General features: G+C 41.3%; 1 protein-coding gene across 2 annotated transcripts in view; it reads right to left on the bottom strand.

Annotated features, from left to right (window-relative positions):
- Positions 1–18,171, bottom strand: part of atp9a (ATPase phospholipid transporting 9A) — a 28,064-nt gene that overhangs the window by 7,769 nt on the left and 2,124 nt on the right. For both annotated transcript variants that reach the window (XM_076098301.1, XM_076098292.1), the window contains exons 2-20: positions 17,989–18,133; positions 16,375–16,488; positions 16,037–16,145; positions 14,167–14,225; positions 13,165–13,216; positions 12,003–12,097; positions 10,718–10,798; positions 10,286–10,361; positions 9,812–9,888; positions 9,456–9,616; positions 9,215–9,357; positions 8,335–8,447; positions 7,440–7,649; positions 4,921–5,082; positions 4,279–4,371; positions 4,074–4,157; positions 3,043–3,213; positions 1,844–1,942; positions 241–330 (exon numbers count right to left, since the gene is read on the bottom strand). In XM_076098301.1, coding sequence (XP_075954416.1) covers positions 241–330; positions 1,844–1,942; positions 3,043–3,213; positions 4,074–4,157; positions 4,279–4,371; positions 4,921–5,082; positions 7,440–7,649; positions 8,335–8,447; positions 9,215–9,357; positions 9,456–9,616; positions 9,812–9,888; positions 10,286–10,361; positions 10,718–10,798; positions 12,003–12,097; positions 13,165–13,216; positions 14,167–14,225; positions 16,037–16,145; positions 16,375–16,488; positions 17,989–18,133 — 2,134 coding nt within the window. The remainder of the gene's footprint in view (positions 1–240; positions 331–1,843; positions 1,943–3,042; positions 3,214–4,073; positions 4,158–4,278; positions 4,372–4,920; positions 5,083–7,439; positions 7,650–8,334; positions 8,448–9,214; positions 9,358–9,455; positions 9,617–9,811; positions 9,889–10,285; positions 10,362–10,717; positions 10,799–12,002; positions 12,098–13,164; positions 13,217–14,166; positions 14,226–16,036; positions 16,146–16,374; positions 16,489–17,988; positions 18,134–18,171) is intronic.

Raw genomic sequence — 18,171 nt, 5'->3', positions numbered from 1 at the left:
AGAAACTTAGGCCACCGAATAGAACGGATCTCAGCTGTGAGTCTTCAACACCTCGTCGTAGCTTACAGTTTAACGCATACTGCTTTTTAGAAAGCGACTAACCACAGATACCACTTCCAGAGATGCATCCTTTGCAGCGATATTATCATGCATCACACAGAAAACATGGCAGAGTTTCATACGGAGAGATAAGTCGGTGGGTGGAGGGTTAGACACGCACAGACGCACTCAAGAGTTTACCTCAAGCGAGTCTCCTGATATCACCAGCGCGCAGTCGTGTTTTCTCCTGAAAGCGTTGAGCTCCAGGTGGGCTTCCCCTCGGGTTGTCACCTATGGCAATGGAAACCGCATTTGAAAAGCAAGTATAAAAACACACTCGCATTGATAAGTTATCAAGGATGACAATCTGGCAGCCTTTGCATCCTGATTGTTATCAGACAGGTAGCCTCAAACAATAGCAGCGTGTTTCCCTCCAGGTGCAACGATGGCAAACGTTAGAACAACCGAATACCCGCCGAACATCCAACTAATAACCAACTGATGAGGCTGGATGATAGGACGTGATATATTTTTCCCCATATCAACTGCGGATGTACTAGTCAGACCTTTTCTCTCCTGTTAGCCATTGTGATCTAAAAAACACGACTGACTGCATGGAACTCATTGAGATCGGATCAGAGAGTCCTTTTTACCAACATGTGGGACATTCAGGCAAAAACACACAAAATATTACCTTCTGCTACTATTTGCCTGGAAACATGACTTCAAATATCATCATTTTGGAAAACAATTTCATGACATACTTCCCGTGTCAAATCAATAAGATGATACAATTGAATAAGCGCTATATTAAGTGAGTAATGCGCCCACAAGAGAAACAATAAATATCCATACTAAATTGCAGTAACACTTTAATTTCGCATTTATTAGAAGTATATAACCATTAAAAATGCAGAATGGTTTAAAACACTTAAAATGTATTTAGATTGGTGTATAAAAAGATTATAGTGTGTTATAAACCATTTGGTGAATGTTTATGTAGTGCTTTTAGAGAGGGATTAAGTCATTCAAATCTAACTTGGAATGGGGAATTGGGAAGTGAAAGAATGCAGTGTTATAAAATTCAATTCAGAGTTCAAATATAGACTTAAAATGTAGCACTGACAGGGCATGGTGTTAATCTGTCAACAAGAGCTATGCTCTGGTATGAATATCCTTCAGCCGCTGACTATTCATACGTCAATCCAGATCAGGCCATTGGTGGCCACCAGGAAGCTAATCCAGATGTATGTGTTGCAGGCCCAGTCAGCACTCCCCCGTCCACTGGGACAGAGGTTTTCAAGCCGTGCCAACCATTGTTATTCTCTTCCAGTGACCGCAGTTGTACGCAAGTTGTAACCTTCCCATATGGCAGCCGCTCCTTCTGCTCTGGCCCGGTTCCAGAGGGGAAGGCAGAAGGGGACTATCAAAGCGGCGAAAGAGCCCGAAACCTGCAAAACAAATTAGGAAGTGAGCCCTCTGCATGTTCCCTCTGGGAGTGGTTTGGCTGGTTTCTCCTTTCTGTTTGAGCGAAGGCCTGTTTGTTCTCATTGACAGCGGCTTGGATGCTTTCGCTGGTGGGAGGTGATTTATTCAGCCGTGTGGATGCTGACTGGGGCTGCATGCGTAGTTGTGTGGGGCTGTATGACCACGGGCTAATGGGCCTCAGTCACAGAGGAGGGATGCCCGTGGGTCGAGGGAGTCGGGAAACTGTCAGCGCTGCATTGAACCGGGACACACCCTGTGGTACTAAAATCAACTATTACCCACACCAGAGGAAGAGAGGTCCATGTCCTGCACTTACGGATCTGAAGGTATGGATGTCCTGGTTGCGGGTGATCAGATGGGCGTTCTTAGCGGTGCATGTCGCCGTCTCAAGCTTGTCTCCCGTTAGCATCCAAACCTACACAGACACCAGAAAGTAACATGTAGCGGAAGATCATTTTTGAGATTCAGAAGATGCACTGATGATTGAAGAGAAATTCCACTCAAACGCGTTACTACATGACACAAAAGGTTTCCATAATCGGTTTTAACGAAAGCTAAATTCCAGGGATCAAAGACCCTAATCACTGACGTCAAGCTACCTGTAAGCGCTCTGTCTGGGATAAGTTTGTGAACTTATCTTACGATCACACATGGTTTACTTCATCGTGGTGCTTGTGCTTCAAACAGAAGACACACACCAGTAATCATACAGATTGGTATCACAGCATCCACATTCTGTCTCGGATTGATTCTTAATGGATGCTGCTTATAGAGTTTAAATGGTTTAAAAAAGAATTACATAAAGAAATAGAATTACTGCCTCGCGGTTGGAGGCATCTGCCAACCAGGAAAGTTCATCACCTCACTCCATCATTTATCCCACTAGACATCTGTGTGAAATTTTTACAATAAGCATATCTGTATTGCCAAAAAACTCTGACCTTTGACCACCAAATTCTAATGACTTCATTCTTGAGTGGACGTTTCTGACGAATTTGAAGAAATTCTCTCAAAGCGGAAGAAACAGCTATTGATCATTTTAAATTTCGTTTTTTTAAAGTATGTGAGCAACTGAAATCCCATTCAACCTCCACACTTAACCGCTCTGCACTGCTGGATACCACTGGAGCCAAGTGAGTAAACGTGTTTTTACACATGTGTGGCGAGTCAGCTCTTTAAATTAAGAAGAGCAAAGGGGACGATCGGCCCAACTTTTACTTCTGTGACTGATCAGCTTTCTGCCTCCCTTGCACAAAACCACATTCTCATTTCCATAAAAAAAAATAGTTCACATCAATAGTTCACATCAACCATCAACCAAAACTGCTTCAAATGTCCTTATAATTCACTATAATCCTTTTTTTTCTACTAAAGGGAGGCACTTGGACGAGGCTTGTTCTTGTCGGTAGATTTGAAAAACACATGTACTCGTCTTGCCTCTATGTTTTTGTTTTCTTAAGTTTGTTGCTACTGTGAGCTAAGAGTCTGTCTGCACCCCCCGCCCCCACACCACACCTTGATTCCTGCGTTGCGGAGGATCTCCAGGGTGGGCCTCACGTCAGTCTGGAGCTGGTCCTCTACCCCAGTCAGACACAGCAGCTCCATCTCCATCTCCAGACTCTCAATCACTGTGGCCACCTTCAGGGAGCGGTCATGGACGCTGAGCTTGGCCTGGACGTACCGTGCCTGGGGAGCAGAAGAGGATTAGGAATATTTTGAGTGGGAGATGAAAATACTTTAAATGAAGTAGAATTACTGTAAGAACAAAGAAGGAAACCAGCCAAGGAAGTCATGACAAACACAAGAGAGAAAAGTATAAAAAACTAACAGGGATGGTTCATACAGTTTGCATACATGAAGATTGTTTTGCACCCTCAAGCATGAATGACACACCCCCAGAAACATCCATATCAGATATCAAAGTTTACATATAAACTTTCAGGTATTTGCCTGCAAGCAGCCGTTAAAGCTACTATGTTTTAGAAAGCTATGTTAACGGCCATCTCCAGCTTCTCAGCTCCAGGGCAATCGGCGAGTGAGATAAAGCAAAAACAATCTGAGAGTGACTCATACAGGAACACAAACTCTGTGTGTGACTCAGTTGGTGACTCACTGCTGCCCACCAGCTCTGCTCACACAATTACACACTCCAGTAATGGGCCTGGGGCTGAGGACTTCAGGGGAGACAGCCCCACCCTGCTCAAACAATGAGTGGGGTGTGTGTGTGTGTCTGGGAGGGTGGGGTGTGTGGACTGGAGGGGGGTGGGGGTCAGAGGTCACTTTAATTACTCAGCAACACACTTTGACATTTAGAAATACTGAACATGGCTGCATAAATATCATTCTGCATTTGGGTGGATTTGGAGTGCAATCGGCACATAGGAGATATCGAACAAATTGTTGATATTTCTGCGGTTTACCAGCTCCAATGTCTTTATTAAACATAAAGCCGACAAACTATAAGTGTGCAAGTATTGTCTTGTACTAGCATGAATGAGAGCTAAGCCTCAGATCGCTGCGTGTTAATGTCATGAGACGGTGCTTGCCTCAAAATCTTGATACTGCTCCTCTGTGAGAGACTTCTTTGAGACCACGAGGACCCTCAGGCCTTCCCTCGCCATGTTCCCGCACTAGAAAACAGAGTGAGCAACATCTGGATTCAGCAGGTTAGTCTGTGAGTTATTTATAACAGGGGTACAATCACTGTTGTTACATCTTCATCACGTCTTGTGAAAAAAGGAGGAGATCTACCTCCTCTTCCAGCCAGTCGTTATACTGGACGATGCCGGCCATCACCACATCAGCACCCTTCATGTAGAAAGTGATCTCTCCCGTAGACTCGTCCTTGAAAACAATAAATCGACAGTTTATTCAGATTTAAAACAGGAAATAAAAGCGGTTACATCTTACGTTACCTAGTAGGTTTCACACAGACAGGATTTCCAGTCCATACCCGTGTGAGCAAAGGGTCACATGCACTATTTTATGACTTTGTGTTGCCTAGAAATGCTAAACTTATTTTGGTATCCACAAAGCTTTTGCAAATATTTTCATGAGGATGTTTAAAAATCCCAGGCTTCCTGAGTTGTAGCCCGGCCAACAAAAGTAAAGTTAGTCATCAGAACTAGTCAGAGGTGATAAGGTGAGCTTTTTCACAGATACTGTGCTTTAATAATAATATGTTTTTTCTTTTCTTTGTCTTGTTAAAGCTAGTGTCACGTCGCCCTCCTAGCAACAAGCACTGACCTACATAGTTACTGAAAGAAGTATTTCAGCAATTGGAAAGTAGGAAATCAAAAACCAATTTCTTTGACGAGCATAAGAGAACAAAATGCACAACAGCTCCAGCAATCTAACGGGACAGAAGAGTAACAAAGTTATCTTGGCACTCACTCGCACTATGATGCCCATCCTCTTGCTCTCATAGGTGAAGGGAAATATCTGCAGGATGGTGAAGTTCAGTATTTGGCCAGTAGGGGTCCGCAGCTGCATGGAGGACTGGTCTCTTCCCACCAGTGTCAGACCGACACTCTCAGTCCACTGCACGAGCGACACCTATCAACACCACAGTGTAAAGGCTTTAATGGATGCTCATTGTGAAGGGGGGGGGGGGGGGGGATAGTCAGGCTGCAAAATGTCTCAAACTGCTAATACTTTATGTCTTTACTAAATAATAAAACATAATCATCATTGAGGTACAGCCAGGGAGAAAAGGGACAACTGCTTTATTGTTCTCATGGTGAAGCCATTATGTCAATATGATGTTCCATTACTTGAACTACAAAACAAACAGTGAAGGGCACTTTGGACAGAGAGCACAGTGACCATTTAGTCTTAATCAATAGCTCAAACATTTTCCGCACTCAAGACTATTGACTGATAAATTGGGGAAAATGTCCATTTCTGAACAGAAAATGTACTTTTTGCTCTTCTCTTTATGAAGGACACAACAGACAGATGGCATCCATTAATACAACGTTAACGTGTGCGAGTCTGTGTGGGGAGAAAAAGAGGGGAGACGACATTTCCCCAATAACTTCCAGACCAGAAGTCAGATCACATTCATCATCCATCTTCTGACAGGTCTAATGGCAGAGTGGCCAAATGGACACAGATGAGAGAAAACAACAAAGATTGCAACGGTCCAATTTTGAAACCACAGGTTTCCTAGAAGGGGGAATTACTTATTTTGGAAATACATGACCACGTAGTCTGACAATGCCTGGAAGGAGCACTTTAACGTCAGAAAAGCTCTGATTACTGTAATGTTTGTAATAGAGGTTTGGGAAATATGAAGATGGTGGTTAGTCACAGTCTAGAAATATTCACTGTGGGGGCATTCTGGGATCTGGCGTCCGTCACAGCAGCACCTTTTAATAGCAGCATCTGGGTTGGCTGCAGATTTGTAACTGGACTGAATAATGATGGGTCCAGTTGGCTTGACTCAGAACCTCCACGTGGCTGACACGTTTATAAAAAACTGAAAAGGAAAGTGATTCAGATATCAACTCTCTGTGGTGAATTACACATGATATACCATGAGACATCCTTTTGATTATCGGTACTTTTGCATAAGATCATTTTAATTAGAGATGTACTGAGTAATCTGCCAAAAATCTGACATATGAGATCAGTCTTATATACCAGACGTTTTGCCAGTCAAATTCAAACACGATAGTTTAACTTCACAGGCGCACACACACACACACACACACATTAAAAGTGGGATATACTGCAATTCATTTTAAGTTTGATTATATTTGTCGAATATCTGCCAAGACAATTGAGGCATCTCTAATTTTGTGTGATGCAGGGACAAGTGTGCAGTAAAAAGTCAGTTTTGACAGTATTGGTAAAAACAGTCACCCAGATCTATATTAATTCCTGAGAGCTGCAGGGAAAGCAAACTGAATCTTGCTAGATTGAATCAAACTGATCAAATATACCATTCAGGGCACAGCAAAAAAAAAAAAAAAAAAAAAAAAAAAACACGTTTACAATTTTTATCCAGTTTGACCCCAAAACAATAAAAACGGCTCAATTTCCTTCCCACAACATAAATCACAACAGATGTACGTGGCTCTATTACAATATGCTATCAAAGAGGAAATTCAAAAGGGGATAAGTGCAATGGGCTGGGGAGCACATTAAGGAAATCCGTATTTACACCGCAGGAAATGGATCGAAGTCGAATTCCACAGCCCTCTTCCTGATGTTCAAAGAATTCATACAGATCAAGGACATGAATGTAGAATGCCTTTTGACTTGTGACTGTTCCCCTTCATGAACGAAAGCAGGGAAGACACTCGAGATCATGACCTTTACTGATATACGCCAAGAACTCTCCATCTTGAGATCGGAAGTCTGTTCTCTTGTCAGGCCTTCCGTGTTTGTCCTTGAGAACATGGTGTTTAAGTAGATTAAGTGTACATCTCCCAACATGTCAATATGACGTATATCAGCATGTAGGTATTTACGTATATCATGGGATGGATATACTGCAGCTGTTTGTATAATAAATGTGGGAAACGTGCAAGTCTACAAGTGTAAGAGTGTGTGTATGTAATATATATATATATATATATATATATATATATATATATATATATATATATATATATATATATATATATATATATATATATATATATATATATATATATACACATATATACACACACACACACACACCTTTTTGAAAGTACATTTAAAAAATATTTTAATATTTTAAATTGCTTGATTTTCTTTTAGTTTTTTAGTTTTGTGAAGCACTTTGAGCTGCATTTCTTGTAGGAAAAGTTCTACCAGTATATAAATAAAGATAATTGGTACCATACATTTTTCACATCAGCCCTGTGGGTTTCCCCGAGTGTCACTAAAAGTGGAGGAACATGCAGAGGGTTCTGTCGTACCTCATCCGGGCTGGAAGCCTGGTAGACTCTGCATGTGTCTTCGTAGTGCTGTTCAGCCTCGGCCTGGTCCGTCACACCGTTGGCCTCGTATACGGGGGTCACGTTGTGCACCAGCGCGATGGCCTTCACAGCCTCGTGAACTTTACTGATGATGGTCTTGCGGACCTTAGTGGCTGCTGGAGCCCTGGAGGCTGGGAGGTCATGGGCGGGCTGAAGACAATAACAGAAGGTACTGAGATGAAAACAATGGCAGACGGGAATCTCAAGAGAGTTAGAACCTTTCTTTCATTGTGGTCAAGGGGGCAGCTATTGTAGCCAGCATAATTAATAATCTGTACGTATGAACATGTAAAATCCTATACAACAAACAAAGACGACACACATTCATAAAGCTCATTCTACAATAATAACTAACTGGAGGAGGTTTTGATCGTAGAAACAAGCTGCTTCACTAATGGCAGTCTTAATGATTGCCGTGATAGTGGCCCGTAAACATGACCAGATGTGTAAAGTAAATATGAACAATTTGCTTATGCGTTGTGGCCTTGCTATTTTTAGAAGCCTGTGCACTCCCGGGGTTAATGGTAGCGTCATTTAAGAAGTCCGGTCATTGCTTTGCTTGTGGGCTAATCCGGTTTCCTGCTTCACTAACCTCTGGTGTCAAGGGGGACAAAGAGTGCCATCTGAGGTCAGGAAGCATTCAACCAAACAATAATCACAAACTGATACGTTTCTTAAAACAATGCTCGTGCCTGTTGGTTCTGCCCTTTCCCAAGAATTAGGAATTTAATTATTTTGTTTCCTAAATGCCGTGAGTGAATTTCAGTCACTGCTTCTCTTTGACAGACCCAGAGCCCTGCAAAGACTCGTCCATGTTTGTTTTTATTCTTTTTACCTGCGTGTAGGCGCTGAACACAAGGCTCTGTACTTCATCCATTGAGTCCATCCCATAGGCCACAGTTCCAAGATGGAGGCGCCGGAACACCATTTCATTTTGAGTAAGAGTTCCTGGTAAAGATTAAATTACAGACAAATAGTGGAAATCCTTTAAAAAAGAATTACAACTGAAAGAGTTTCAGCATCTTGTGCAACATGTGATAATTCTGCATAATGATTGACTTCTAAATGAATGTCATTTGACAACATCTGTAAAAGTATTTCCACATCTTTCATGGGTTTGGATTTAATGTAACAGTGATCAGTTACTTAAAAAGAGATGCATGTCACATATGGTGATTGTAAGGAAGCCAGCAGCCTTCCCTTACTACACATAGCCTCTGTATCCTCACACTCACTTTAAAAGCATTTTCCACTAGTATATCAAAAAGACCTCGGGGGTCTTGGACGTACATTGGCCTGAACTGCAGACCCCACCTTATTGCGCTCTGGATGGGGTAAAAGGGCTGATCAGTTTATTGGGCATGAGGGCTATAAATTTGACACGCAACACCTCTGCCTGAGGAAGTGCAGCGGTGGAGGTGTTGTGCTCTGAAGGTGTGTATGGATGAGAGACTTTGGGGCTTTTTTTTTATGATTTAATGGTCCAATAAGTAGCAGGACTCCGGGAGCATAAACCCCACCGCAGAGCAAAACCCCCCAAGGGAAGGAAACGACTTAACTCTGTCCTACTGGATACTTCCTTGGCAAATCCACAGCACTATAACTCCTCATTTTAGTACTCCACACACTGGCCTTTGGGATTTTTTTTTAGCCACAACCAAGGCTATTTTAATATAAAGTACGTTGCTTTTCACCACCATTTCCTTTAGTCTGACCTGTTTTGTCAGTCAGCAGGTAGGAGATGCGTCCAAGCTGTTCAGGTATGGTGCTCGACCTCACCATCGTCCCAGGGATCTTGGAGTCTTTCTTAATCATCCAACTGAAAACCATCTTTCCCATATCCAGATTGACACGCAAACTGCATCAAATAAAAACACAGCACATGATTTAACTCCTAACGTGTGAATACAAAGCAACGCTGCAGACGTCTTTGAAGTAGAGAGGCTCAAGTCGCACCTGATCGGCACGATGTTAGAGAAGAGCAGCAGGAAGCGCAAGATCTGGAGGTACCAACGGCCGGTAAAGTGCTGGAGGGCCACCATGACCAGTGACACCACCACAAGAGCCCCAAACAGGATCTTAGTCAAACAGTTCACTTCCAAGTCAAACAAACCCACCTATCATGAGCAACAGAGGCAGAAATGATCAGTCAAATGAATGTGAAAACAAATAGTGTGTGTGTGTGCGCAATATGTAGGTCTAAGTCAATCAAAAAAAAGTTGAAGGAATTGCACAATTAATCAATTAAGGATGACTTTCTAAGACTCCTCCATCTTCATGCAAACTAAAGGCTCGGGTTCACACTACTGTACCTTGTGTCTCGGGTTGGAGGTGTTCATGACACTGCGCAGCTCCTTGCCTGTGTAAATCACAACCCCCACCACCGTCCCTGGAATGAGAAAGAAAAAGACCTAAAAAAAACTGCCTCAGGTCAATATAGTAAAAGGAACAACATAAAACACACAGTATGTCAAGGAGATGTTTCCCAGACTCATAATCTTGACAAGAATAGACTTCTTCAAATGATCAATGACATTTGGAATACAGGATGCTGATTTCCAATTGCTTAATGGATAACATATGTCCGCGTGGGTTAAGGTTCTTTACCATTATGGGTAGCTGCCCCAGAGCTATCTAAAAATAACTTCCTCTTTATTTCTTCTGTGTTTGGTCAGACAAGTCAACAGATCAACAGTTGTGAATATAGCAATGCCTCTTTGTGCCGGAGCAAAAGATGGTCCGGGTTACATCCTGGGTATTAGCTGCACAACCAGTCACTTATTTACCAGAGGCAACAACCGAGCTGGCCCACAGGGTGTTCTCAATGCTGAGACTCTCGTTGACTGGGGGGTCTCCGTCCTCCTGGAACAATTAAGACGACAAATATTCACAATGATGAGGGGAGACAGAAACTGGTCAAATAATTGCTGTTTGTAAAAAATAAGTTTTGTAAACATTACTGCTCCATCTCTCTGTTATATGTTTTGGTTTGTTCTCACGCAAGATGCATCACTGATGGATTTTAAAACGTATTTTGCCATTTAAGCCTTAATCAATGGCTCGTATGCTGGTACAAGGCTTAATCTTCTTTATCACAGTCGTGACTTATGTAAAAATGACTCAGACGCGTATTCAGACATAAGAAGGACACGTTACATTGCCGTCAGATGAACATAAAGGGGCTTAGGGCTCAACAGAACAGTAATGTAAGCACTCACCCTGGTGAAAGTTCCAATAAAGTTATGGATATCAATGTTTGGTTCTTCTGCGTACACATATGATCTGATTTGTAGAAGGTCCTGTGGGACATCAAAAACATGGTTTTGGATCACTGACAGGGAAGAAGTGATTGAATATTGACAGCCGGTTGAGAAGAAGACAAGAACAAGCAAAGCTTTGCCTTACATGCTTATGAAACATTATGTAACTACCTCCAATAATACATCACTTACATGGAGACCAGATCCATTTAATCCTACACAGTTTATGCAGTGTTTGCATACATATCCTATAATTAGACAGTAGACAGTTTGACACCTTCAAAACATGAATCTTTGTTATACCTGCTTGACAAATATGACGGTTATTTTATTTTTACAAACCAGTGTGTCCTGAGGCACATGCTGTCACCAAGAGCTCAGGGAGCAGGAGAGGACAGAAACAGCACTTTAAGGTTGAGTTGGACCCTGGGCTGCAACTAACAATCCTTTTTATTATTGATTAATCTGCTGATTATTATCTTAGTTTCTCAATACAATTGGTGTATAAAATGTCAGAAAATATATAAAGATGCCTTTCACAATTTCACAGAGCCACAATTACTATTGTCTGGTTTCATCTGAATTTACAGATATTCAGGATTAAGAAAAACTGAAAATGTTCACATTTGAATCAGTAGAATAAAGTCGGAATCAGTGATTTCTTTTGGGCACTTTGACCTAAAAACTTAAAAATAAATAATAGATTTTCAAAATAGTTAATAGTAAATACATTTTCTGTCAATGGACTCGTTTAGACTCTGGACCAATATATCCGCTTACCAATGGACTGCAAATCAAATAACAGCAATGCCGTAAAATTTAGGTTGAAAAAAAATAAATCACTGAATAAATAAAATATCACTATCTATATATTATTTAATTCAACTGTATCATACTGAACATTGTTACAACTTATTGACAACTTGAAATCTAAAAATATCTGCGTGAGTATTTGCCTTAAAAAAAAACCTAAAACTGGTCTAACACGGAAGAACTACAAGAGAAAAAGACATGGGCCTGAGGGCAACCTTTGACCTTTTAGTCCTTCTCTGATGTCCCGGCCACCCTGTACTCTGGTCAAATGACTACTCTGTCCTAATGACCTACTTCTCTTGAGACCAAAGTCAGCATGTGCTCTTACCTGTATTCATCACTTCTTACAAGGCACAGCGACAGCATAAACACAGTGTTACAAACGTACAATTTTCTCCCGACTACCTCCCATCTTTATCTCATGACTCACGGCAGCAGTTGGCAGTCTCTGCGTGCAGGCCACTGGGAGGCGTAGTTTCCAGTCCGTCTCTCCATCCAGCTGGTCAGTACGCAGGAAACAGGAGCCTGGGGGGGGGGGGGGACAAGAGCTGCCAATGAAGCCAGATGGAAACAAACTGACCCCTAGGGGGCAACAGGAGGCTTTTAGTTAAAGGGGGTACTCCAGGATCTCAAAATTGCTTGAACAAATCAAAACACTTAGATTTCAATAGATACTGAAGGCTACTGTCCCCATCGCTGCTTTCTGATTTAATTTGTTCTAATTCACGTTATACTCTACGTTTCCAAGTTGATGACAATTTAACATGGAGTCACAAATGAATTGCAGCAACTTCTGTGAATGGGACTAAGCTGCATATTACTGTTGGGATAGAAGTGAAGGCATCCACCAAACAAAGCCCCCCCCCCCCCACTGGCTCATGCGTCATCCTGCCCAAAACTACAAATCCTGGCCTATAGGCTCTTCATAATTGACCTAATGGCCTCCACATGGAAGAGAGATAAGCACGCACTATTTCCAGTAAAACAAAGCTTTTTCTGTCTCAACAGTAGGACGCAACGACAACACGGTGCAACTAGCTTCAGACAAATGTGACAGAGTCACATTTGGGTTTCTGGAAGTAGAAAATAAAAACATCTCATCCATGTGATGTGATTTTTGATGTGCTTTGAATGGACTAGTGTGGATTTTGTATATGTGCAAATAAAACGGTGAAATGCATTTTGCCAAGTTTGTGTTAGCATCTTGTCTTAATCCGTATTTGATTATTCAGATGAGGCATCCTTAACTCACGTCTCCTGTTTTCTCTTTGCATTTGATTTTGCCGTGTCCTTGATTTACCTTTTCATGATCCGCTCATTTGAAAGACAAAATGAGTCATCAAAGTTGAAGAGAGAACAATGTTTTGTCTACAATGCTTATCTCACCATTACATGGAGCAGTAGCTCTCCACCACAGCGCGCTTTGAGTGATAGTTTAGTACTGGACCTAATTACAATTTAGACATTGAAGGACTTCCTGTCCTGGCTCAGGGCTAATCCCTGCACCTCAGCGCCTTTTTAAACAAGTCATTTCCCCAGCCAGCCAGCCAGCCTGTTGTGGAGATCTGGATGAATGACCAGCAGATGTTTACCATTTCTTTCAGAGGTCCTTAAAAAGATCATGTCAGCAGGAACACGCTGGTTCTACAAAGAAAGGCAGAAAGAAAAACATCACTTTAGCATCGCTTCCTGAGCCTGCACTTTTCCTGCTCCCTCCTCTGCTCTTTAACTGTAGGAAAGGAAGACTTTTGGCTTTTCATGTGCCACATTACCAACAGCCAGTCAGTCAAAAGAATAAGCCCTGCAGCAAATCATCTCGCCGTGGCCTGAACAGGACCCTGACCAGGGTTTTACACTCTGCCTGACCTGGTCCCTCCACCACATTAGACAAATTCTCCATTCAATTCATCTGGACAGCTTCCCAAAAACAGTGAACCGTGTATGGATTATTGCTAAGTAGTCGATCGTATTACAAAGATGTATTATGCAGGTTAATTTAGAAATTCTAAAGCTTTCTTTTTGTCCGCTACTGGTTTCACCACCGCTGAGGAGTTTCTCAATAGTAAATCACATAACTCTGAATCCCTCAGTCATATTAGTGGAACTAGTAGGACAACATGTGTGACCTTTCCTTCAGCTGCTTTCAAATGAGTGATTCAGAGGGAAGCCCTTAGTTGGAAACTGAAGACAGGACCCACTTCTCACGTTTCATGTACGAAGACCTCAGAGGATCCACTGTGTCCACGCCTGAAAACTCAAACTAACTTAGATATTTTAAACAACTAAAAAACATCATTGGGATTTCAAGATGAAAACGATTTTATCAATAAACAGTAGTTAATTGAATTTGTGTGTGAGCTCTAATTGAAGGCATATTGGGTTCACGTGTGCTGTGCATGCATCGAGTTTGACAGGCTGAGGCTCAGCATTGATCACAAGATTATAAAATCTTTACCGACTCCTTTCACCTCAGTCACCAGCGGAGCAGGGAAGATTAACAGCCCCCTCATTATTCTCTGTCATATAAATGGTAACTCGACAGTCCTGAAAAGCAAAACTATGCCCAGATGTGGATGAAACAATCTTCGACAAACCTTTTCCACGATTAGAAGATCTCCAACTTGTATACCGCTGCTTTTCACCTTCACTGTGCCTGAAACACACAGAACAAAGTCTAAAGTTAATTGAGAGTTCAGTAACTTTGTGTATTGTTTGATGGATTCCATATTATGCTATGTAGTTCAAATCTGACCATTCTAATACCATCTAGATCTGGAAACGCACAAAGTTATTTTTAATGAAATGTGCTCTAAACACACATTAAAGCCGTCTTTGAATGAACTGCTGCTCTGCATGCCTCACCAGTCACCTCGGTGAATTTGGGAATGTAGTTTTCCTTGCAGATTTGAAAGAATGCTGGGGGAGTTGAGCCTTTTCTCTCATTCCTTTTGGAACGAACGGGCAAAATTGTTTGGAAGAGATCGCTGACCCTTGACCTGTGTCCTGACCTCTGGGCTTTGCATATGTAAGACATTAAAGCACATTAATATTGCTCTGCAGTCGGCTTCAAGGGACTTCACATTAGTGCTCTTACACAGCAGCATGTAGCACCATTAAGAGACAAGATGTGGCAACACATACTTTATCGAAAATAAAAGATGAAGCTTTCATGAATATAAGAAAGAGTTTTTATATGAAGAGCTCGTGTACGTTTGTTTCATGTGATCAGAGCTGCAACAATTCATTTGTTTAACTGATTAGTTGATTAATAGGAGACTAGCCTAAAACTATTTTAATAATCCGATTCATCACGTTTCATTTTTTGAGAAAAAAATACCAAAACATTCATTTGTTCCAGCTTCTTAAACATGAAGATTTTGGTGCTTTTCTATGTCAGCTATGACACAGGGCTACAAAATTAATCGAATATTTATCTCAATCACGATTTGGGTTTCCTACGATTAAATTAACATGATTGACTGCGATACTGGTGTTTAAAATACATGCTCTGCCAATAGAAAACTCAGCTGCATATCAATCCAAGCGCCTACTGTATCTTTTATAGGCAAAACTAAAAAGCACTGAATTCAGTTGAAGTCTTATTTTGACTATTTGTTAATTAGCAGGAATGTAACATCTCATGAAAATGAAAGCAGTGCTCTGTTGATTTCATTTTGGGTAAAAGGTTTTGGTACAGTTTCTATCTTGCTTCGCAGAGATGCGCTGTGAATAAGGAGCAGTCTCATTTTGATGCTAAGATTTGCACATTTGCACAACATGGAAGTAAAAGCAGTACTCTATTTAAATGTGAAACTACAATATACATATTTTTATATATTTAATCATGATCTCAATATTGAAAAAAAATATAAAAAGTATGACTGTATGATTTCGTAATTGTGTAGCCCCCGTATGACAGTTCACTGAATATTTTTCCTTTTTGAGCTGTTGGTCGAATAAAAAAAAAAAAAAAAAAAAAAGTGATTTGCTTAAATCTCCTTAAACAGTAGGAAATTAAAACGACCCATTTCCACTCGTTGTTTTGGACAATTTATGGACGAAACGATTAATAGATTATTCAACAAAACGACTTCAATCAATGTCTTTCTTTGTTAGAAAACACATTAAGTTGTGACACCCTAACGTTTCTATAAAACACAAGATATGCACGGGGGCTATCATGGAGGCAACCAGTCGTTGTGTTTATGGGTGAAACAAGCTGCCACATCAAAGGGGAGAAGTGATGGAAACGACAAGAGGTCTCCTGCTTTTTATTGCTGGTAGCACTTTATACCACGGCCTCTTATGTACACTTTTACATCTCTGCTTTGAATTACCCTCCATTTCCCCTAGCCCCAATAAGTTTTAATAGCACCAACCTCCTACAGTTAATAGACGCTGATGCTAAGAATCTACACATGCAAAACATAAGCAGTGTTGTTTGTCAAAGCCTCCGATCCTTACCTCTTGTTGAAAGCTTGCTGTAAATCTGAGAGTTCATCTCGTTGTCTCGAACGTAGCATCTTATTTCTTCAACTGCCTCTCTCATGATGGTAATGGCCAAAACGAGACCCTGGAGAGTGAAAGGTCAAAATTTAAAAAAAGTTATTTCTTGAAAGTAGAGAACAACAAACCAACTTTATACAAGCGAGTGCCGTGGCAACTGTCTTTGTGGGAAACACCAGAACATTTCCATCAAAAAAAAAAAAAAGACATTACAAAGATGCACTGAGCACTTATGAAGTCTGGAAAATGAAGATGATTCACCAAGAATAATGAACGGTCAGTGAAATGCTACATACCAGAGGGACCCAGTAGGTGTAGAGCGGTCCTAACCGGAGCTCCTTGATGAACTGAGAGCAGGCCAACAGCAAGAAATACAAGTTGAAGAAGTACTTGAACTGATTGAACAGCACCTGTGAACACAAAACAAAAGAGCACAGAGTGAAATATTATTATTATTATTATTGTGCGTATCCGACATGTACAGAGAGGCCATGACTGATTTTGATAGAAAATGTATTGGACACCATTGATCTCCATTTAACTTATTATAGGAATTTTTTAGTGGCCTGGAGAAGAAAGGTCATCTCAACATATACAAACAGAAAATTATTTTTTTTTTTTTAATGTTTTGAGGGAACATTTTAACAACAGTTTCCTTTATTTAAAGCTGCCCTCTTAGAGAATCTAATTCTGTTGACAGAACAAGAACATAACATTACAATATTGGCCTTATAAACAAAATGAAAGATATGAAACAATATCCAAACATATTTAGTAGCTTTCCTCCGCTAGTCATTCTTTAAATAAACACTCATGCTTTCAACTTTGCCCCATTTCATTACCACCAGTGTGCAAGATCACGAGCAGGGGAAAACGTGCGTCTTGCTATACTGCACATCATTTGTTGCCGAGTGGAAAGCAGAGAACGTGAACCCGTGTACAAATAGAAACATACAGACTACAATATGTTCTAATGAGAAGAACTTCTTGACATGAACCAAAGTAAATAAAAAGCATCACAATTTGCAATGCAAAAAGGCTCTGCTCTTGTCTTCGGCTCTCCAAGCAAATGTGAGCTACTTTCAATGTCTGACTTCATACACAACAAAAAAAAAGTCATAAGATCTTAAGACAACTAATCTCTGAAAAACAAATGCACATGTAAATCAGGCCGGGAAACACAGAGGTCAGTAACTGCTGCCACATCTGTCCCTTCCGTAGTCTTCTGAGAATATCAACGTGGTTTGGTGCTGTGAGACCATGATGCTGACTGTTAGTCAAACTATGACACGTCACGCTTCTCTTGTCATCGTTAAAATATCTTCATTTCAACATGAGACATTCCACCATTTATGAATTACTGATGACCTCATTCTACTGTCGGCATGTGAAGTGAAGCCTCACCAACATATCAGGCTGGTACATTCCTATGACAAACTATTCCCTCTGGCATAAGTCATATAGTCATATATGTAGTCGATTGGTATTTTGATAAGTCGCTTTGCAGGCCAACATGACAAATCTGCTGGTCGCAGACTCTTAAATGGGAGAATTTCCTGGTGTGATTTATAGACACCACCTTGAGCTCCGAGAGGTTCTACTGAGCATCTTTCATTGTTTTCCTGACAATTTATAGACTACATTAATAATCAATTAACCTGGAAAATAACCGCCAGATCAGCCCTATGGTCATCCTCTGATCCACGGCCATTTCAAATTGGTCAAACAGGACAATGGCCACTCACTGTTGCTAGTAAAGTGGGTGATACAAGAGGACTAGATCCCTCACACTATGATCGTCTTAATGGGAAAATGTGTCCGACAAGCGACAGCGAATCAGAGCCAGGCTGAGAGAGGTGGTTTTTGGGGGTTAAAGGGAGGGGGGGGGATGACCTTTGACTGACACTAACCGCAGGCAGGAAGGTGAAGAAGTTGTACTTCTGGTTGTTGATGACGTTCCTCGGGTACCTCTGCTCCCTCTTTTCTGGGTGGCCGAGCCACACGGTGCGGGGACGGAAGTCGCCCATGCCGCAGCATCTCGACCACGGGCAGCACCTGAGAGGAAGAGGTGGCGAAGGGTTAAGAAGATGTAG

Source organism: Anarhichas minor, unplaced genomic scaffold (assembly GCF_050575085.1).
Source record: "Anarhichas minor isolate MPS153535 unplaced genomic scaffold, ASM5057508v1 ptg000003l, whole genome shotgun sequence".
In the NCBI taxonomy this organism is placed as follows: Eukaryota; Metazoa; Chordata; class Actinopteri; order Perciformes; family Anarhichadidae; genus Anarhichas; species Anarhichas minor.
The sequence above is the reverse complement of the archived record's forward strand: the minus strand, read 5'-3'. Positions and strand labels throughout refer to the sequence as shown.